Here is a 20,146-nt window from a genome sequence, read left to right on the forward strand (position 1 = left end):
TTTCAATTGACACATAGATGGCGCTGAACAAAAATATCATCGCTTTGAATTACCGAACAGAATATATTTACATTTTTAATTTATAATGATTTGATTTGGTGCCATCACCGAAAATAATAAAATCTATTGAAAATATCGAGAGGAGAGTATGTTTTTATTCAGACATTACTGAATTACATACTCTCTTCTCGATATATTCAATAGAAATATGAATCAATGCATTATCATAAATTATTGATTTATTTTTGGTGTGTATAGGTTAAAGTACGTGTTTGTGTAGATTTTTTGTCCTTTTATTAGCGTAGACTTTTTTTTTGAAAGCGGCTTTTTTAACTTTTTTTTAAATATACACGACAAAGCAAAGTGAACAGAATCGACGGTAACGTTGGGGAACATTGATTCTTTTTCGAACATGTCAATATGTATCGATTTTCAAATCATAGGTTTCAAAAAAGAATTTTGAATAATTGTTTTAATTGATTGAATTTTCCAGATTTGAACTGGAATAAATCTCTCATTCCAAATGTCTGAATAATACATATTTTTCACTTAATCTTTTATATCATTTAATATAACCCAGAAATATATGTTGAATTAAAAAAAAATGGTATGCGGAAAATAGTATACATAAAAGTAGGATAGGTAACTTCAAATCTATGCATGCATTCAAGAACCAGAAATATTTCCCGAATGATTTATCAAAAGGAATTTCTGATTTATAAGCATTCGTTCGGTTTTTTTTTCGTGAAATCTTCATCCACGCATTTATTGAAAAGAGACTGATGTTGATAAACTACCTTCACTAAATTGAACTCATGCCTAAATTGTTCAAATATGCCAAAAAAAGTGCTAAAGAAAAATGTCATCAGGATAAATTTTTTGTTGTTGTTGAAATTTATTTCCATCATTTTATTATACATAAGTTATGAATCTTCCCTTAAAATATACATAAAATACTTCATTCGTTTTAAATAATTTCTATATATAATGCTAGTGTTTGTTTGTTGTATGGGGGGGGGACTGTGTATTCTGCTGCATTTGTCTCTGTGAGATGTGTAAATGTGTATATGTGTGTGTTTGAGAATTATTTATTTATTCTTTTTGTTTTGAATATGTATCATTCGATACTCGTCACCAACCTCAGCGAACACGGAAAAATAAAATAAAATAGAAATATGTAGGAAAAAAGCTACGAGAAAAAAAAAGGTTACAAAACAAATCACAATAAATCGAATAATGGGGAGCAAAATGATAGACAAATGAAAAATTATTCGTATCGAATTATATACAAATGGGGTATTGATTTCTTTTTTTTTCCTCTTACTAAACACACCTATTGGGCGTTATTAATTTTATATAATTTGTCAATTTGTTATTTCTTTGCAAAATTACCAATTTCTTTTGTTAATTTCACATACTTTATATTTTCATTCATTTCTAAAAAAATAATTTCGTGTCGCCGCTATTCTCTTACATCGTTTGATTTTTACGTGAACAATTCTTAGAGCGTCGTGAGATTTTTTTATTCTCCCTAGAAGACAGTTAATTTGTCTGTTTAAAAAAAAATTGGTTTTGGAGTAAAAGTGTGATAAAAAATACAATTCTAACGAACAATATGGATGCGTACACATTTGCCATATCTATTCAAATGAATGTATAGTGAAAATGTCACCAAGAAGTTGAGCGTAATGATGTTTTGAATAAAGGATAAAAGAATCTCTTTGCTCATTCAGAATTCATTTTCTTAAAAACAAAAACAAAAAAAAATTGCTAGAACGTTATAGTCCGATTGTGTGATAAGCCTACAAGGCATCTCCTTTCTTATAATACAATTGTTTAAAGAATCACTTCCCCTTTTCATATACGCTTTTTGGGATATATTTCTTTGAAATGTCCAATAAATGATTTCTCTCGGCTTTGTTGTCTTAATGTAAATTCGATCTCTCCCCATATTACATCCTCTGTATCTCTCGCACACACTATTTTTTTTCTTCTCCAAAATTAATCTATAGTGGGGTGTTGTTGTATGAGTGTGTGAGTGTGTTTGTATAATGTGTACATATATTTATATATATAGGTTGTGTAAAATTCTTTGATTTCTATTTAAATTAAATATGTGAAATTTTGTCTTGTGTTCATTTTTTTGATGTCTGTTCATCTTGATACTATTCTGCAATTTTTTTTTCTTCGTACAATAAAAAGCTAAACAAATTTGCTATGAAAGTTTTTTTACAATTGTAAATTTTCAATGTTCTACAAATTCTAGTAAGTAATTTTGTTTTGTTTGCCTGGCCTCATCACTCATGTGACGATGATAATGATGAAAATGATTGATGATTACGACGGCGACGAGAACGTTCAACTATTGAAATATTATACGATGAGCTATATAGCTCACTGTCCATTTTGACTAAGCAGCAACAGGCACATATTATTTCATGTAATAAATAGTTTTGTTTTTCTTTGCTCTCTCTCTCTCTCTCTCTCTCTCTCTCTTTCTCATTCTCTGTCTCTTCCTCTCTTTGTTTTGAATTTTTCTTTTTTTTTCTTTCTATTTGCATGTGTAATTTTGGTCGATTCATTGCCCATTTTCCCTAGTACACCTTTTTTAGTTTTCTTCACCTAAAATTCTCAATGATTCCATCAGTGTTGAATCATACATATTCGATGTCATTTGATGTGATTGTTATATCGATTATCTCGTTTAGTTTGTTTTTTCGGTTACCTTTGGTCGTGATGTGCTTATCGATTGACTATCGCTTTTGTCACTTTTAGTGCTATTATTTGGTCTGGGCTCATTCTCTTTTGAATTATCCACCGAATTTTCATTTGTATTTGTAACGGTTGATTTTTCACGATTATTGCTATCCTCTTTTGATCGTGTTAATCGCTTTTTAGCGCCAGTTGTACCATTACCATTTGCTGCTATCGTCCCACTACTGTTTCCATTCAGTCCTTGTGATTTTAGCTTTTTTGTTGCACTGCTTACATTTGAACTATTTGGGGTGGCAGGATTTGTCTTTTTACTCTTACATTTTTTACAAATGAATTCATCATCCGGTTTCATTTGGCTTTTCACCAAACCAACGCATAGCATATGGAACCATTCGTTGCAGCCACCATCACATTGCACCCAATCAACTTCACGACCTATATTGCAATTTAAAATCATACATTGTTGAAATGTGAAAAATAAAAATAAATAAAGGCTGTCATTACCTGTCGGTCGAATGCAATTGGCAAAACTGCATTCTTCATCTTCATCCGATGTTGATGCGGTCACAACGTTTCTACCGTCATCGGTTTTTGTATTTGACGATTGATTGGTGACACTTTTACGACCACGTTTCTTTTTTTTAGCGCTCAAATTTAATTGAGCATTGTCATTTAGTATCGTCGTACTTTCTTCAATTGTCGTGCACATTGCGTCGGTGTCTTTTGTTGTCATTGTCATTTTACGACCTCGTTTTGGCTTTTGTGCGGGTGCCTTATTATCAGCAATTTCATCGTTGCGTGACAATTCATTTTCAAAGTTTGCTATATCCTCCATGTCTTCATCGTCGTCATTATCATCATCGTCATCTGATAACCGTTGCCGTGTTAGTCTATATACGCATGCGCATACAAAAAATAAAACAGACACATATTTAAGATCATCAAGATTCAAGGGGAAAAAGAAAGTACTCATTGTTTTCACTTTTCATGGTGAATTTGCAACAAAAAACAAAAAGCAAAAAACAAAACACACTAACCTTTGATCAAGTGACTGATAGTTACCAGGGCGCATGATGCGAACTCTTGACTTTTTCAGGAAGGCATCATTTTGGTGTTCATCTGAATGCCGTTTTCTAATATTACTGACTAGAGCTTCATTCACTTGAGGCTACAAAATGGTGAACGAAATTGAAATTATTAAAATGTCATTTGGATAGAAATCTTTGCTTCTATTCAAATCAACTTACCATTATGTTATATTTGGAACGTATTAAAGCCAAATCGGTAATGTCAGGTTTTGAGGCGTTCAATAATCGCCACAGATATTGTGTTTCATCTAAAGACACTTCTAGGAGATCACCTTCCATCATCAGCTCATCGATTTTATCCGTAGTGGCCTTTTGTAGTTGAATCACTGGGCCAGTTGTTGATTTGCTGGCGGAATTTTGTGCTGTGTTTGGTGTTGATTTTTGTATTGGCATCGCGGACGATGTTGAATTTGGCAGTATATCCATTGGTACCGAGTATGCATGTTCAACATCCCTTTGTTCGTTCGCATCACCCTTCGATTCGGCAAGACTCTGTTGTTTTTGTATAATGGCAAGTGCATTTACAACTTCGGTTGTTTCAAGTATTTGTCGTGCCCGATCTTGCCAATTCATTGCACGTTCGGTAAGGCATTGTAGTGCTTCACCTTCGGGCAACCGAATCGGTAGCTTTTGCAGTGATACAAGTAGCGTTAAAATTGTTTCCAGACGGGGTCGTTTCGATCGTTGACATGATTCGCACAGATATTTTGGTTCACGATCCCGAGCACGTCCATTTATCGGTGTCAGCGATGCATTTGATAGTTGATTCAATGCAGTTGCATTACGATTCTGTTTGGTGGGTGTATTATTTGCCGAATTACTTGTACAGGTATTTGGATAATTTCTTACACAGCCCGCATGGAACCAATCGAGGCACAATTGACATTTGTACATAACTCCGCTGAACGGTTGATGACATACGCAATATTTCTCCTTTTCTGGATTTTTATTCTGATTGGTTTCACGCAATTCACGCATATCACTAAGTTCTTTTTCTTCGGCATTTTTGAATGCGACCACCATTTGAGCGGGTCCCATGTCTTCGGTGAATTGTTTTTCATCATAAATGGCGCACGATTTTGATGCGGTGCTGCCCAATTTTTCAGCTGAACTACCAACATTCGATACTAGCATAATTGGCTTTGCACGCGGCGATAATACTTCAAGTAATTCCAAAAAACTGTTTCGTTTCAAAAATGTTCGGCTTGTTTTTTGTTTCCATCCACGGGCACTGGTCAAATGTTCTTCCATGCGTTTCAGTTCTTCCAATTGGAATGGAATATTTTTGCCACGATTCACAACATTCTCCAATGTATGGAAATACGGATAATTTTCGTTTGCCTGTAGAATTTCAACGGTTGCCAACCATTCTTTGGCCTTGCGTAATGCATCTTCAAGTGTTGCTTGTGATGGTAGTTCACCTTCAATGGAATTGGCTCGATTCAATTGTTCCTCAATTTCGGGTATATCATGCTGTGTACCACTTTCGAAACACTTCTTTGAATCGGCTTCCCATTCTTCGACATCCATCAGAATACTTTGCAAATCTTGTAGCTCTTGTTGTACCAATGTATCATCTACTTCACCCACCACACTCAACGCATGACCATCTTGCAAACATTTTTTGATAACATTCAATGGAATCTTTTCATCTGCTTCACGCAACTCTCGCACATTATTATACCATTTCACTTTATCGAGTAAGGCTTTCAACGGTTTCATTTGCTGTAATTCAATACATAGTGCGCTGCCCTCCTCGATCATTTTTTCAACCTTTGATTCTTTGACTTCATTTAGTGGCTCCTTCAATAGATATGTTGAAAGTTCAGCAAATTCTTTTCCAATTTGTTGCAGTTCACGTACGCTACTTCCCTCTTTGATTACACAACACAGATTATCAATTTCCTGTACAAACATATCCAATTCCTCGATGGTCAATTTATATTTGGCTATTTCGCACGATGAATTTCTTGTTCGTGTTCGTACTTTATTTATATCCAATTGTTGTATAACTGTAACACATTTTTCGGCTTCGAGTACGGCCGAATTGAGGCGCTCAAGCAACACCGATGATGGGAATTTTTTATCTTCAGCCTCTTGTGCCAATTCTTGTAATTCGTCTAATGTCATTGTGGTTGGCGTGGTGGGATCGAGTACATCACGCACTTTTGTAATCCATGTTTCAAATGATTCAGCCTTTACTTTCAATTTGCGCAACATCAACGGCAATTCATCGAGTGTGTATCGATATTTGAGCGTATGCTTTTCTGGTGCACATTTACACAATTCCGAATAGTGACGAAGGCAAACCAGTGATTTAATGCATGTACATGTTACAGCCGATAAAAAGCAGGTGGTTTTACATACGTCACATTGACGCTCATCGTCTGGTATCAATTCGAATGCTTCACGTTCGGCTTTTGTTACGCCCCATTCAAGCAAACATTTACGTAGTTTTTTCTCTGTATCGACCATTTCGGCCATATCTAAATAACATGCAGTTGCAATGCCCAGATTTAATTTATCCGGATCCAATGCCATTTTACAGACCAATTCATCATGCGAAAATACACAAAATCGTCGCAAATTTGAATAGTGATTAATGCATTCACGACCCATTTTTATCTGAAATGAAAAGAAAATATTGGAGAAACGTTTGATAATTAAAATCTAGAAAATTTCTACAATGTATATCAATAATTCAAGGAACAAAACAAAAAAATTAAAGAGATTCAACTAACCCAATCAGCTGGTGCAAAGTTGACCGCTTCAGCAAAATTGTATCCCTGATTGAAGCCAGCATGATAGGCTCGGGGAAATGTGATGACAAATTCGCCGGCATGTTGATCAGTACGATAGACTGGTACGCCAGCATTCATCAGTGTATTTGGATTCATAATAGTGACAAGTTGATGCAATAAATCTGGTTGTGATTGAAATAATTCCGGTGCAGCACTACGCATTGTATTTTCAAAAGCTTCAGCCTGACTCCCTGAAAAAATCAAATAACATCGAGAATATGTGGTCAATTTATTTGGTACATAAAATGAATTGTGCTTGTATTTCATTCTTATACTCACCAGGTACACCGTACCAAGTTTTTGGTTCGCCCCAATGTAAATAATTGATTGAATAGCTCCAATGATCTTCGTTGTGCCAGCAAAATGTTGCAAAGCACATACCAACATACATCCATGGTACTTTCATTCCTGATATGTCAGCATTGATGTGCCCCAAAACGCTCTCCTCCAGTAATGGTAAATTGTTTAAGTTCCAACTACTGTCGGCATATTCCAAATCGCCCGGCAATAAATACAATGAATTTTTTGTTGGAAAACCAGAACCATGGTCCATTGTATGCAAATCGGCTCCATATTCAACGGCAACATCTTCATCAATTGACGATACAATACGCCAAAATTCACGTTCAACCAATTCAGTTGGTACCAAATGCACCGGAATATTAAAGTAATCAGCTTTAAATTGATCGGCCATTTCGCCAAATTGTTGTAGCGTGTATTCACGTTGTGCCTGTTCAAAACCAAATGCTTCAACCGGTTTGCTAACCTCTTCAACGACACATTTTGGGCATCGCCAATCACCTTTTGGAATATCGGCCAAAGGCGGAATCAAACAGAACGTGTGATAACTGTCATCGCATCCATCACATAATAGCATTGCCTCTTCGCCATCGCCACGTGTACAAATATGACAAATGTATTTTGCCAATGGATCGGCATGATTGCGTTGTCGATTTGCTTGTTGTCGTTGATGACGTGCACTTGTAGCACCACCACTACTGCTACCATTCATTCTCGATTTTGTGGGTGTTGTTTGATTTGATTGTTGGCCCGATTTTGTTTTGATGCCTGGCATTTTCGGGCCAGCACCATAGATTTGTAAACGACGAAGTTCAGCTCGTGCCGTGGCCGCTGTATTTGCAGCTACATCGGAAGCGCTCATTTTACTATCACCATTTTTTTGTGGGGTAACTCGTTTCGGTGATTTAACATCAACATCGTCGCATTCATCTTCGGTTTTTACTTCGGATTTTACCATAAAGCGTTGAGATCGTCGGGCTGTTGTTTCTGTTGGTGGTGTTACATTTTGTCGCGATGGAATACCATGCGGCTTATAATCATGATCATCGGAATCTGATTCAAGTTTTGGCTGTAACACAAAATTATATAAACAATTGAAACAGTTTTGTTCCATCCGATATTCTTCTTTATTTTTTTTTCTTATTTAAATTTTTTTTATTTTTCGAAATCGATTTCTTTTTTCGCTTACCTTGAGCTCGTCACCTTTACCAGATGTGAACACATCAAATGGATATAGAATGCGTTCGTAATGACCTTTCAATATTGTACCAACACTTTTTCCCACCGGGTATCCCATTCGTGATGCAATTTTTGACCATTTACGACCATTCGTAGTTGTCTCCAATCCACCTTCTTCTTGGACAAGCCTATGCAATGAATACAAATCAAGCGCTTTGCGTTCAACCATTGGAATTTTCAATGAAGATCCCTGCAATTCCCAAAATTTTGCAATTTGATCGAGAAAATTCAATTTAACACGCGTCTTTGCCTCGAGTTCATTCAACCGTTGTACTCGAGGTGTAAATCGCAATTTATCCACATCGACTGTGAATGGCGGTTGCCAAGTCTAAAAACAACAATAAATGATAAACTCAATAAAATGTATCGGTTTTAAAATGTGATCGCTTGTTAATTTACGTACCGGTGGTGGTCGAATTTTGCATATGCCATACTTTTCGGCAATCGGTCGAATTTTGCTGATGTAAGTCAATGGATTCTTAAATTCTTGTTCGTTTGGAACAAATGTAGGAGCCTCTCCTGGCACTTCGAATTCGAACTCCTCATTTTTTATAATGGAAAATGAGCTGTGCGATTGACGCGTTGACTGTGTTATATGTGGACGTGATGATGACGATTGAGATGTTGATGCTGCTGCTGATGATGATGATGAGGCGGATGCTGATGATGACTGTGGATTAACCGGCGTCGGTTTTGTGTCCGTTTCAAGTGATATCACGTCATTTTTTATGGGACTGCTATCCAAATCGATGGTTTCAATGGGTTCAGTCTTTGTCGATTTATTAGATTCGATGCTATTGATTTGCATTCTCAATTAGTATAATGTATCGTTTTATTAGGGTTCTCTTTCTATCTCTCTATTTCTCTTTGTCACTCCTGAACAAATTCCAATTTGAATTTTCTCTTTTACGTTCTCGTGCTGAACGTTTTCTCATATATAAATAAAATGTGTGAATCGTTTGAGTTGATCTTTATTATGAGTTTCGATTGATGGATTTGGTTTTTCGTTGAAACTGAACCAAACGAAAAACTAGCATGAATGAAGGCTGCAACAGCATCCAAATAGTCATTTAATTTTATTCATTTTGTCTGTCATTAAGATCGGTTTTTCTCTCATAATCTAATTCAATACAATTTATTTTTTATCGAGGGAAATCTGTCTTGTTTTCCTATTCCAGGATGGAAAAAAGCCTACACAAAAAATCGGAAATAAGAAAAATCGTTTTTAACGCTATAATATAAATTGAAATGAAACTCGAATAATAAAAATAAAAAACGGACTAAATTATGCAGAACATCAACAAGCGCTCAGTTTCGTTTCACTTAAAAATACACATCAATCGCAATGCAATTCATACGGCAACAGTTTTATTCAAATCAACAGGGAAAATATTTTTGAAAAAATGGGGAAATTTGCACACATAAATCTAAAACTTTATCGAACGCATATTTGTGTATGACACAGGGAGCGGCAATTGAAGTTCAATAAAATAATTTCAACGGTGTTGTTGTCTCTAAGTTAAACACAAATTATGTGAATAGTTTTTGCATATTAACACTTGAGAATCTTTATTTTGTTTTTCTTCATCTCTGCGAAAAAGAAGAGTTCATAAATGAAGCGACGTCGAATTTTTTGGAAAATGCTTTTTATGAATATAAAGTTCAAAGATATTTTTACAGAAATTCAACAATAACTCTGAATGTTTGTTTTATTCGAAGATTTTTTTTTTCTTCGAAAAAACACCGAATCAAAAACTGATAGAATTTTTAAATTTCAAAAAAAAAAGTTTCACACATTTCCAACACTATGCTGCCAAATATTTCAGTGTTTTACACACATACAAATGGTAAAACATCGAATGATGCAATTCAAAGTGAAATGCGTAAGAAGATTCACAAGAATTGAATTTATTTTCATTTGATATGCCTATACAGAAAAATGTCAGCCTTTTCTTTGTCGCGTCCTGAGTATTTGCGCCACCTTCGCCCACAATCTAACATTTTATGCATAAATCGCCATGTTTTCTCTCCCTGTTGGTCTATACACTGGGGTGCATATGCTCGTTTATAATATCAAATTTGAATCAATGTTTGGATTTTGTTTCTTCTGTCTTTTAATGCATAATAATTGGAAGTGACAAATTGAAAACAATACCAATCATATCGCGCGACATAGTAAAAAATACGCTCTCACTTCGAAACTTTGGGAGACAGAGAGAGAAAAGAAAAAAAAATATATAAAAATGAATTCAACATCAAGTAACTCTCACTCACACATACGTAAACGCATAAAATGACAATGGATGTCGTAACCGTTGTAATTAATATTAAGTGCACTATGCATTCAAAAACGAAATTTTTACAATGTTTGTTGTTGCTATTATATCGGTTCCATCAACCAATTGAAAATCATGAACACCTCTCAAGTTGAACAGAAAATACAAATTGAAGAAAGAGAGAGAGAGTGACAAAAAACAGAGTCTGTCGAAGTGCAAGTTGTGGCGAGAGAGCGAGAACGTTTTGTTTGGAAACGAGATCGGAAAATGTTTGAAGCAAACCAGTAAGTTTGAACGAGGGTAAATACAAAAAAATAATAGTAATAACAACAATAACACACAATAATATATACATGGAATGGTATCGTCCACCATACAAGTTTGTTTGTCTACGAGGAGGCGAACAAATGCACAATGGCTGGCTGTCTAAATTTACGACACATGAATCTGCATTTTTTGTTCATTGTTTTCTCGAATAAATGCACAAGTTTTCACATATTTTGACCATTGCACACATATGGTTTCGATGCGCTATATTATCTGGACGATATTAAAACAAGAAGAAATGATTTTCAATTAGAATTTTTCCGTTTTCACACACACACACTCTCTCTCTTCCTCTGTCCCTTACACTGTCTCATTTCAATTCATTTTCATATTGTTTTGTAGAATATTCTCACGTTCACTTTATCGAGAAACGTAAAGATAACAAAGAAAACATAACCAAGCTCTTGAATAATAAATAATGGTAGCAAACACGATTCCAAATGAACACTTGAATTTCTGATCAATCACAATCATCCGCTGAATCGACAAAAGCCATATCCAAACGAACATACAAACACACACACACAACCTCTAAGAAGCGAGAAAAAAATAATATATATATATATAATTTTTGCCACCACACAATTTACAAAATGAAAATGGAGAAACATTGCAAATAATATTGCATCGCTTATTTGCATACCGAATTTATTTCTTTTTTAAATCGGTTGTTGTTTTTCTGTTCTATCTTTCTCTCGTCTTCAATGTGGCAACTTTTCACTTTTTATATTTCTGGCAAACAAACAGAACTGATTCCACCGAACCGAATTTCAAAAAAAGAGGCAGAAATATTTATTATCGAGTCAACAAACTGAAACAGAAAAAAAGTGCAGCGGAAAATCGCGATTGTGAGGCGATCAAGAATCTTTAGTTATTGACGAGGTAAAAAATAAAACCGTTTACGAAAAACAAATTAAAATAAAAAAACCGAACCGAGTTCAAGAAAAACGGGAAAAATTATCCTATTTATTTATTTTGTTGCGTTTATTCACTTCGTTTCTTGATTCGTTTTTTTTTTTAAATATTATTTCTCTCTTTCTCTATACTTTTCGTTTCGTTGTTTCTGTTCGGCCGATTTCCTACATTTCATAACTAAGATCTTATTTTGCACGTACACACAATCTACTTTATACTCGATACTATATAGAGGTCTATGTGTGCTAGCATATCGTTTGGTGTGGAACGCATACAATCGCAGTTCACTGAAAAGGCTGCACTAGTAAAGCACAGTCACTAGTGCACACACACGCATACACACACCCATACAATCATCCAGCTTTTTCGTTATTCTCTAAAACAGACTCACACAAACACACAAACACACACACACAGGCATACATTCAAACACGCGCACACATACAATTGCACACCACCATCATCACTTGCTCGTTTGTTCGTTTGCTCGAATAAAACATAGAGAGGCATCTTTTTTTTACCAAATGACGGCAACCGTAGCACTTAACAGTTGGAGTTCAATTATATGCACGTATAGTAATGGCCCATCTTCATGAGTTCCATGAGTTTTTTTTCGACTGCCAAAAACGAACTATGGATGATCGACTATTTTCCAAACATATAACGCACTCTCGGCAAATAAATTCGAAATTTGGAGAACGACGAAAAAACTCTTTTTTTTTATTTCGGAGTAAACGGTTTCAAGGAGGCTTTGACTATATGTATTGAAAAGAGTGTGTTGCGCTGTATGAGTACACTATGATTTAAAATTGAATTTATAATGCAAGTCAAAACTTTCATCACTATTATAGTTTTGTACAAAATTGATATGCACCGAAACAATTGAAATCAATAAATGCATACACAAACGAAACAATAAAACGAATGACGGATACGAAATGGATTCGGTTGACATTTGGTCCGAAAATTCCTATCAGAAAAGTTTATCAGGTGTAAATTAGAATAAAACACATATGCAATTTATTTAGTAATTTGCGACGAAATCATACAAAACTAAAGGAACCATATATTTGGATGAATCAATGCGATTTTTTTTTGAATTTTTTTGTGATTTTATGCCTGTTTCTCAACCACATTGCAAACATGAGGTTGGACAATTTCTATGTCGATTTCATAGTGAAATATTATGAAATATGTAGATATTGAGCATACAAAAAAAAAAAATGCACTCAATTTTCCACCACATATTTCACAATCATTTTTCATGGCAAATTCATCTTTCTCGCTGCTTTTTTGCACTTTCAATCATACACACACACACGAATTTTCATTTCAATCACAATAAAAAAAAATTCTTTCTTTTTCATACACCAATTTTTTTTGTGGATTATTCATTCAATCTGGTCTGCACAATTTGTAATATTTTCAATGAAAAATTTTGAATTAAAAAAAGAATCGTATTTACATTTGTTATTTATATTTTTTTCTGTTGAATGCTCTTTACTCTTCACACTATTAAATTGTTGGGCCAATTGAAAATCACTTGCTTCGGGTTATTATAATGCAGCTGCTAATGTTGTTGGAATTATTATTATTGTTTCATTTGTTGTTTTTCGTGTTCTCAGCGTTTTTCTCTGTTTGGGAGCACGAGCAAAATAAAAAAAAAATAAAAAAAAAAATTAACGAAAAATTCCCAAGTCAAATCAAAAATATAGTTTAACACATAAAATTCACAGGAAAAAAGAGTCACACCGTGACTTCGAATTTGTTGTGATTTTTTTTTTTTTTTGTAAATTTTCTATTCCGAGTGTTTTCTAATGAGCACAAGAAACAAACGATATCTCGCCCAATCAAACTGATTTTGAATTTAATAATATATATTTTTTTTTATCTTATTAACGAATGAAATTAATTACTACAAAATAGATTTGTGTTGCTCTGTTACTTGATTTCGTTTGCTGTTGCAAATACACGAATAATACACACTGGCGCACACATACGCTCAATCCAAACCAACGTATACATAAATGTGATTCGCTTCGCGTGAAAACTAACGAAAGCCAAGAAATATAAACTTGAATATGAAATAAAATGCGAGAATAAGAGGAGGCAACAGCAGCAACAGCAAAAAAAAAACGACATACAAATCACTCAAATCGCCGTGTGTGAGTATATTGGTACTAAAAAGTGTAAGCAACACTCGTACACATACATAAACACATCCATCCACACATGCACATACGAGCTTCTTATTCTGTTTGAATGTTATATTGAGTCCATGTCATACAAAATATGATTTGATAGTGTAGTATACTTTTCTATTGTGGGTTTCTTTTTTGTCAAATTGCATGATGTTGATGAAAATAAGGTATAAATAATGGCGGCGCTGTTAAAACAGGCAATTATTTCAAAACGCTTTTATTCACCAAACCAATTGGACGAATTTTAATCGAAAACAACCCAAGTAACCAAATGCGTGTGTATAAGACGATGTGCACAATTTGTGCCCATAGAGAATAATATTCGCTAAAGATCAAATAAAAGTGTTTGCGAAATCTATGCAAAATATATGTGTGTGCATAGATTTTGCAGATTTCGCATTACATGTGGATACTTGGGAATCGAATTGCATTGACCAATTCATTCAAAAGTCAAGTGGGATTAAGTTCATTGAAGCCTTCTTTTTATTTTTTGTTTTTTATACGAATCGAATTTTCAGAGAAAGAGAGAAAGAGGAAGAGAGAGAAAAAATATATATATTCGAAAGATTACAATAAATGATGATGTAGGGGGCCATCGATTTAAGGGCAAATGACATGTGTTCATGTAGTTGTGATCAAATGTGAATGGTACAGCCATACGCATAGCATTGAACGATACACAGTTGTACAGTTCGTTGATTACATGGAAACACAAAGAGAATATACACACACTCTTATTAGTACAAGTGAGCGACTGAGTTAGAGAGAGTGTTGCCACCCAAAAAAATTCATATCCGAATCGGTCGGAAGTACTATTTTTAAATAGTAAACTAAACTAAACTAAAATGCAACTAATCGACTCAAGATAGTTGAAATTAAATGTTATATTTCATCGAATAAATATAATCTATATCCGGCTTTTCATCAATTATAACAAATTATAGTAAAAATTGATACGAAATCGAAATCGTTTGGTTCAAAGTAAACAACATCGTACAGTATCTAATCAATTTATTATTGACATTTGAGCTATCAAACTATCCATTCGAATGTGGTGAATACGAACGACAGTTAAAACGTCAACATTTTAAATAAGGTTATGTCGGCAACTCATCTGTACTACTGTTCAAGCAAAATAAACCGATAAATCAACTTGGAATTTTTGTTTTTGTTTTCGGTTTTTGAGAGGAAAAACAAAAAAAAAACACGATGTTAAGAACGGGAGTGTTTCGTTTATCGCGTACGATAAATTTTCATTCGTATCGCCCAATTTCGACTAGTTTATGGCTGGCCAATACAAATGCTGCACAAAAATCGTTTCCAAATGTCGACGATTTATTTGGCAAAGTTGGAAAGCCTGTTGAGCCGCTCATCGAAAATCCAATTATTGTGAAAAAATTCTTTATCAGTGAAATTGATAGTGAACAGATGCTATATCCAGAAGTGTTGTCAAAAGATGAACTTGACGCCATTCGGAAGCGCAACGAAAATGTTTCCGAATACTTTCGATCGAGCATTGATTATGATGAAAAGGGAATTAGCAAAACGGTTCATGATTCATTCAAACAAATGGGCATCTATGGTTATAATGTGCCCAAAGAATTTGGCGGAATGGGTTTTATTCATACGGAAACGATTTTATGCAGTGAAATCGAAGGTAAAAAAATCAATGTTGGAATGATATTGAAAGCCCATCGTTTGGTGTGTGAGGCAATTAACGAATACGGTACGAATGAACAACGGTCAAAGTATTTACCGAAATTGGCCAGTGGTGATTTGATCGCAACGCCGGCTTCACAAGAATGGACACGAGATGATATCGCTGCAACTACATCGACAGCCGAATATGATGCTGATAAAAAACAATGGCGGTTGAATGGAACCAAATCATTTGTTATCAATGCGGCAAAATCGAATTTGTTTATGGTATCAGCGCAAGTGCCACAAAGTAAAAAAACCGATTCATTATCGATTTTCTTAGTTGATGCAAACTTACCAGGTGTTTCGGTCCATAAAAAAGATAATACAATTGGGCTGCGAAATCTTTATCAAGCCGATGTTTCATTCAAAGATGTATACTTGGAATCAGGTGCGAAGTATATTTTTGATGTACTCAATTCAGAGATGCTATAAGCACTCTTTCTTGTATTCAATTAATTACTCAATTAATGATTTCTTTTGGCAGACGCTATTCTCTCCACACCCGGATCTGGTCGACATATCGAACGGACGACAATGTTTCTCTCGCGATTACAACAAAGCGCTTTAAATTTGATACAAATGAAATCAATCAACCAATTTATGGTTGATATGATCGAACCGGTGGAAGATTCAAATCGTATCAACAAGTATGGACAAAGATTTCGTCATTTTGATGGCATTTTTTTTTATATTTCACTTTATTTAATAATAATGTATGTATTTTTTCATTGTTACAGTCCTGAAGGTACCTCTTTCGAATCAGCTTCATTGCGTTCAGAAGTGTTAAAAAGTGCGGCAGACATTTATTCGACTGAAAGTATGCTTTATATGACAGCCGGTTTAATGGATTTGTATAAAAATACAAATATAGACGTAGAAACAGCCATCATCAAAGTGAGTTGAAAACCAAGAGTTCTATAATCATTTAATAGAAATCAAAGGTAATTTTAAAAAACTTCAAAAATATTTTCAGACATTCTCGCAGGACCGATTACTATCGATGGCATTGGCTTTATCAAATTTTGTTGAAGCACCAGTAACGCTTGATGAGCATCCAATGAATAATGTAATTCGCGATGCATTGCAATTACAAACATTTGGCGAACCAAAAGACATTTTAAAATTATACATCGGTGTGGCTGGAATCCAACACAGCGGGGTATATCCATTTAGTTGACAAATTTCGTTTCAATCGTTTATAATAATTTATGTTTGTACTTTCTTGCATTTTTTTTGTTAAAGGATCGCATCTTTGATTCTGTGAAAAAGAAGCGTAATCCATTCTTGCATCCAGAGCTTGCACTCCAAAGTTTTTATAAAGAAGAAACAATGGACAAATATGAATCAAATTTAAATTTGATGGAAAATGTATTGGCGGTATTTGATATACACGCACGATGGGTGGAAGCGTCAATACAGCGACTTCGTATTGGTTCAAGCAATTTAATGGAAACGTATGGCCGAAATTTATTCACACAACATCAAGAAATTCAACGATTATCCGAAACGGTTACATATATTTATGCATCATTTGCAAGTTTGGTGCGTGCTAATCGATCGGTGATTTTGAGATTGCCCCATGCCGAATTCGAGCATACTTTGGCTGGTTGCTCTTGTGATATGAATACACAAAAAGTTAAGGAATTAATGGAGCACATTGAATCTGGACCATTGCATCCAATTGATAAGCACTATCAAACAATAGCCAAACAAGTGATAAAAAATAAGTCATATTATCCAGTACATCCATTGACAAGATTCATTTAGATTTAGCGGTTGAATGTTGTTTGTGTACAAAAAAAAAATTTCTGTTTATTTGCGCCAAAATAAAATATAAATAAAACCAATTAAGTTTCAATTTTGAAACGGTATTTTTCCTATCGTCATTTCTGGTGTGGTTTGAAATCAGCATCTAGTTTTCGTGATGTAATCAGAATCCAATTTGAATGTGGTGAAAATAATAAAAACAACAATACATTTGAACTGTCATGGAGTTGCTTTGAGGTTATGTAAATGTTGTTCTAGTTGAAATAAAATCACAATAAACGGATGTATCCAAAATAGTCCGTTTCTAATGTAATTTATAGAACTTTTAAAAAATTGTATATTTTGTCAAATAAAATTTAATAAAATGATACTGCGACGTGGCGTTGTATCGTGCACTCGTACAAATATGTACCGGTATCGCTCAATTTCAATAAGTTCAAAACAATTTAGCGTTGATGATAGAAAAAATTTACCATCGCGAAAATTATTCGAAGAACTCACAGAAAAAGCTTATATGCAGGAGAAATTTAGGAGTAGCGGTCGTAAACCATTTGAAACTTTAGTTGAAAATCCGATTATTGTTAAGAGATTTTTTGCAAAGGAACTTCAATGTGAAGAAATTGTTTATCCCGAACTGATGACCAAAGAAAACTCTAACGAATTCAACAAAACTACATCGAAAATCATGGAATACCTAAAAGAAACTAACACACATGAGAGTAAACAGTTTGAAACTCTTAAACAGTTGAAATTATTCGGATCAAATATACCAAAAGATTATGACGGCCAAGAGTATACAAATACGGAACGTGCATTAATCGGTGAAATTGAAACAGAAAATGTGTCGGTTGCAATGATTTTGAATGCACATCGCTTGGTTAGTTCAACCATTTACGATTTTGGTACAGATCAACAACGTGACAAATACTTGCCGAAATTGGCGAGCGGTGAAATTGTGGGAACAATTGCTTTCAAAGAATGGAATGCATCGGAAACACTTGCGCTCAATACACGTGCCGAATATGAGAACGAAGATGGACTTTGGTATTTGAATGGTAGGAAATAATTTCTTCAGCTCCTAATTTTTTGAACAATAAATTTTATATTATAATCAGCCGCTGAAACGGAGTGACGTGATTGTTATAGTAATGAGAGTGTTTTCAGTACATCACACTTCAATTGTTGTCGCTCCATTTGAGCTGCAATATCTGGATAACAATTTCCAAATATATTGTTGGTAATTTTTTTATATTTCTTTTGTATGCAGGTACAAAATCGTGTGTTGTGAATGCGATCAATGCAAATGTATTTCTGGTTTTGGCGCAAACAAAAATTAGCGATCGACAAGGCGATAAGAAATCGTCCTTAACCGTTTTCATAGTCGACGATTCTTTGCCCGGCGTAAAGATTCATCCGAAAGATAATACAATCGGAACTTCCGACTGGAATCTAGCACGAGTAACATTTAAAGATGTGGAGCTGACAACGGGTAATGATTGAATGCTTGTTTTAAATCGAAGATTATTTTCATTATCTCTCCTTCTCGGTAATTTCTCATAGATGCGGTGGTGGCATTGGCCGGCACTGGAAACTATCTCGAACATAGAATCAAAGTACATTCACGAATTAGCGAAGGAATCACGTCTTTAACTCAAATGAAAATATTGTTTAAATATATGTTGAACATGATCGAATCAATCGAACAACAAGCAAATAACGTGTCGTATGTATCATTTGCAATGAAGAAAACAAATTCGCTGCAGTACACTTTGAAAATGCACTAAACATTTTCTTGTCATCTTAGGGAAGGAAACGAATCAGTTACATTGCGGGTAATAATAGGAAAATACACTTGTTCAATTTATGCGTTGGAAAGTATGCTATATTTAACCACTGGAATAATGGATAAATACGATAACACAAATATTGACCTTGAGAGTGCAATTTTTGTAGTAAGTTGTTAATTTAAAAACACCATATCGATGATATTATTAACCATTAATGATTTGCAGACCACCGCCCAAGATCAACTCCTTCACATGACGACGGATCTGTTGAATTTTGTTGATTCACGCGTCACAATCGATAAGCATCCAATGAATTCATTCATTCGAAATGTAATTCAATTGAAATTCACTGAACCAAATAGTGAAGTCAAATTAAGTATTGCGCGAGAGGGGTTTCACCATCGTTTGGTACGTTCAAATAAATTCGGCATCGAGATTAAATGAAATTTAAATTGTTTTTATTGAATTTTTATGCAATTGCAGCGTCGTCTAATCGAAGAACGGAAAAATCAAGATTTTATAGTTAAAAATTTTAAAGATGATGATGAACTATTTAAAAGTTTCGAACCAGAAATGCATGCTGCAATCAAGAATTTCAATAATTCGTTGACATCACTTCGATGGTGCGCAACAGGAATCATTGAATTGGAATCGAAAGAAGAGAAGGGATCACGTGATCCTGAGATGACACAATTGGCCGATGTAGCCTCTTCTATTTATGCATCATATGCTTCTTTACTGCGTGCAAATCGTTCAATAAAATTAAAATTACCCAATGCACAAGAAGAATGCATTATCGCTCAAACAATCTGTGATAAAAATCATGAAAACGTTAAAAGAATTGAAGAATCCATTCAAGCTGGGTTACCGAAAACATTTCAAACATTTCATAAATTCGTGTCATATGAAATGCTACGGCCAGAAAAACAATTTCCAGTGCATCCATTAACTAGATTATTTTAAATCAATTTATGCCATTTTTTTTGTAGTGGAAACATTCGCTAAATAAATATTTAACAAAATAACCAT

At 34.4% G+C, this 20,146-nt stretch overlaps 3 protein-coding genes across 7 annotated transcripts; 2 read left to right on the forward strand and 1 right to left on the reverse strand.

Moving 5' to 3' along the window:
* Nucleotides 1-871: 871 nt before the first annotated feature.
* Nucleotides 872-13,745, reverse strand: LOC116336656 (lysine-specific demethylase lid). Of its 5 annotated transcripts, none has more exons than XM_031760648.1 (11): nucleotides 13,607-13,745; nucleotides 13,127-13,295; nucleotides 8,547-9,334; nucleotides 8,094-8,471; nucleotides 6,884-7,973; nucleotides 6,545-6,795; nucleotides 3,963-6,428; nucleotides 3,753-3,883; nucleotides 3,220-3,605; nucleotides 2,726-3,150; nucleotides 872-2,622 (listed from the first exon to the last, which is right to left on the reverse strand). In XM_031760648.1, the coding sequence occupies exons 3-11, from the start codon at nucleotides 8,949-8,951 to the stop codon at nucleotides 2,500-2,502; spliced, it is 5,655 nt and encodes a 1,884-aa protein (XP_031616508.1). In that variant the 5' UTR covers nucleotides 8,952-9,334; nucleotides 13,127-13,295; nucleotides 13,607-13,745; the 3' UTR covers nucleotides 872-2,499. The 5 variants fall into 5 exon arrangements, with proteins under 5 accessions (XP_031616508.1, XP_031616511.1, XP_031616507.1 ...); XM_031760651.1 differs by having other exon boundaries at nucleotides 13,581-13,745; XM_031760647.1 differs by having other exon boundaries at nucleotides 13,578-13,745.
* Nucleotides 13,746-14,246: 501 nt separating this feature from the next.
* Nucleotides 14,247-17,410, forward strand: LOC116336657 (complex I assembly factor ACAD9, mitochondrial-like). The gene is made up of 5 exons (XM_031760652.1): nucleotides 14,247-15,951; nucleotides 16,048-16,210; nucleotides 16,301-16,457; nucleotides 16,537-16,722; nucleotides 16,806-17,410. Exons 1-5 carry the CDS (start codon nucleotides 15,072-15,074, stop codon nucleotides 17,328-17,330), a joined length of 1,911 nt encoding a protein of 636 aa, XP_031616512.1. The 5' UTR covers nucleotides 14,247-15,071; the 3' UTR covers nucleotides 17,331-17,410.
* A 189-nt stretch (nucleotides 17,411-17,599) lies between these two features.
* LOC116351628 (complex I assembly factor ACAD9, mitochondrial-like) lies at nucleotides 17,600-20,141 on the forward strand. Its single transcript, XM_031783758.1, has 6 exons — nucleotides 17,600-18,385; nucleotides 18,598-18,819; nucleotides 18,891-19,053; nucleotides 19,135-19,282; nucleotides 19,343-19,525; nucleotides 19,601-20,141. The coding sequence occupies exons 1-6, from the start codon at nucleotides 17,695-17,697 to the stop codon at nucleotides 20,078-20,080; spliced, it is 1,887 nt and encodes a 628-aa protein (XP_031639618.1). The 5' UTR covers nucleotides 17,600-17,694; the 3' UTR covers nucleotides 20,081-20,141.
* The last annotated feature ends 5 nt before the right edge of the window (nucleotides 20,142-20,146 follow it).

Source organism: Contarinia nasturtii, unplaced genomic scaffold (assembly GCF_009176525.2).
Source record: "Contarinia nasturtii isolate CC-2019 unplaced genomic scaffold, AAFC_CNas_1.1 Cnas_scaffold_187, whole genome shotgun sequence".
Classification (NCBI taxonomy): domain Eukaryota; kingdom Metazoa; phylum Arthropoda; class Insecta; order Diptera; family Cecidomyiidae; genus Contarinia; species Contarinia nasturtii.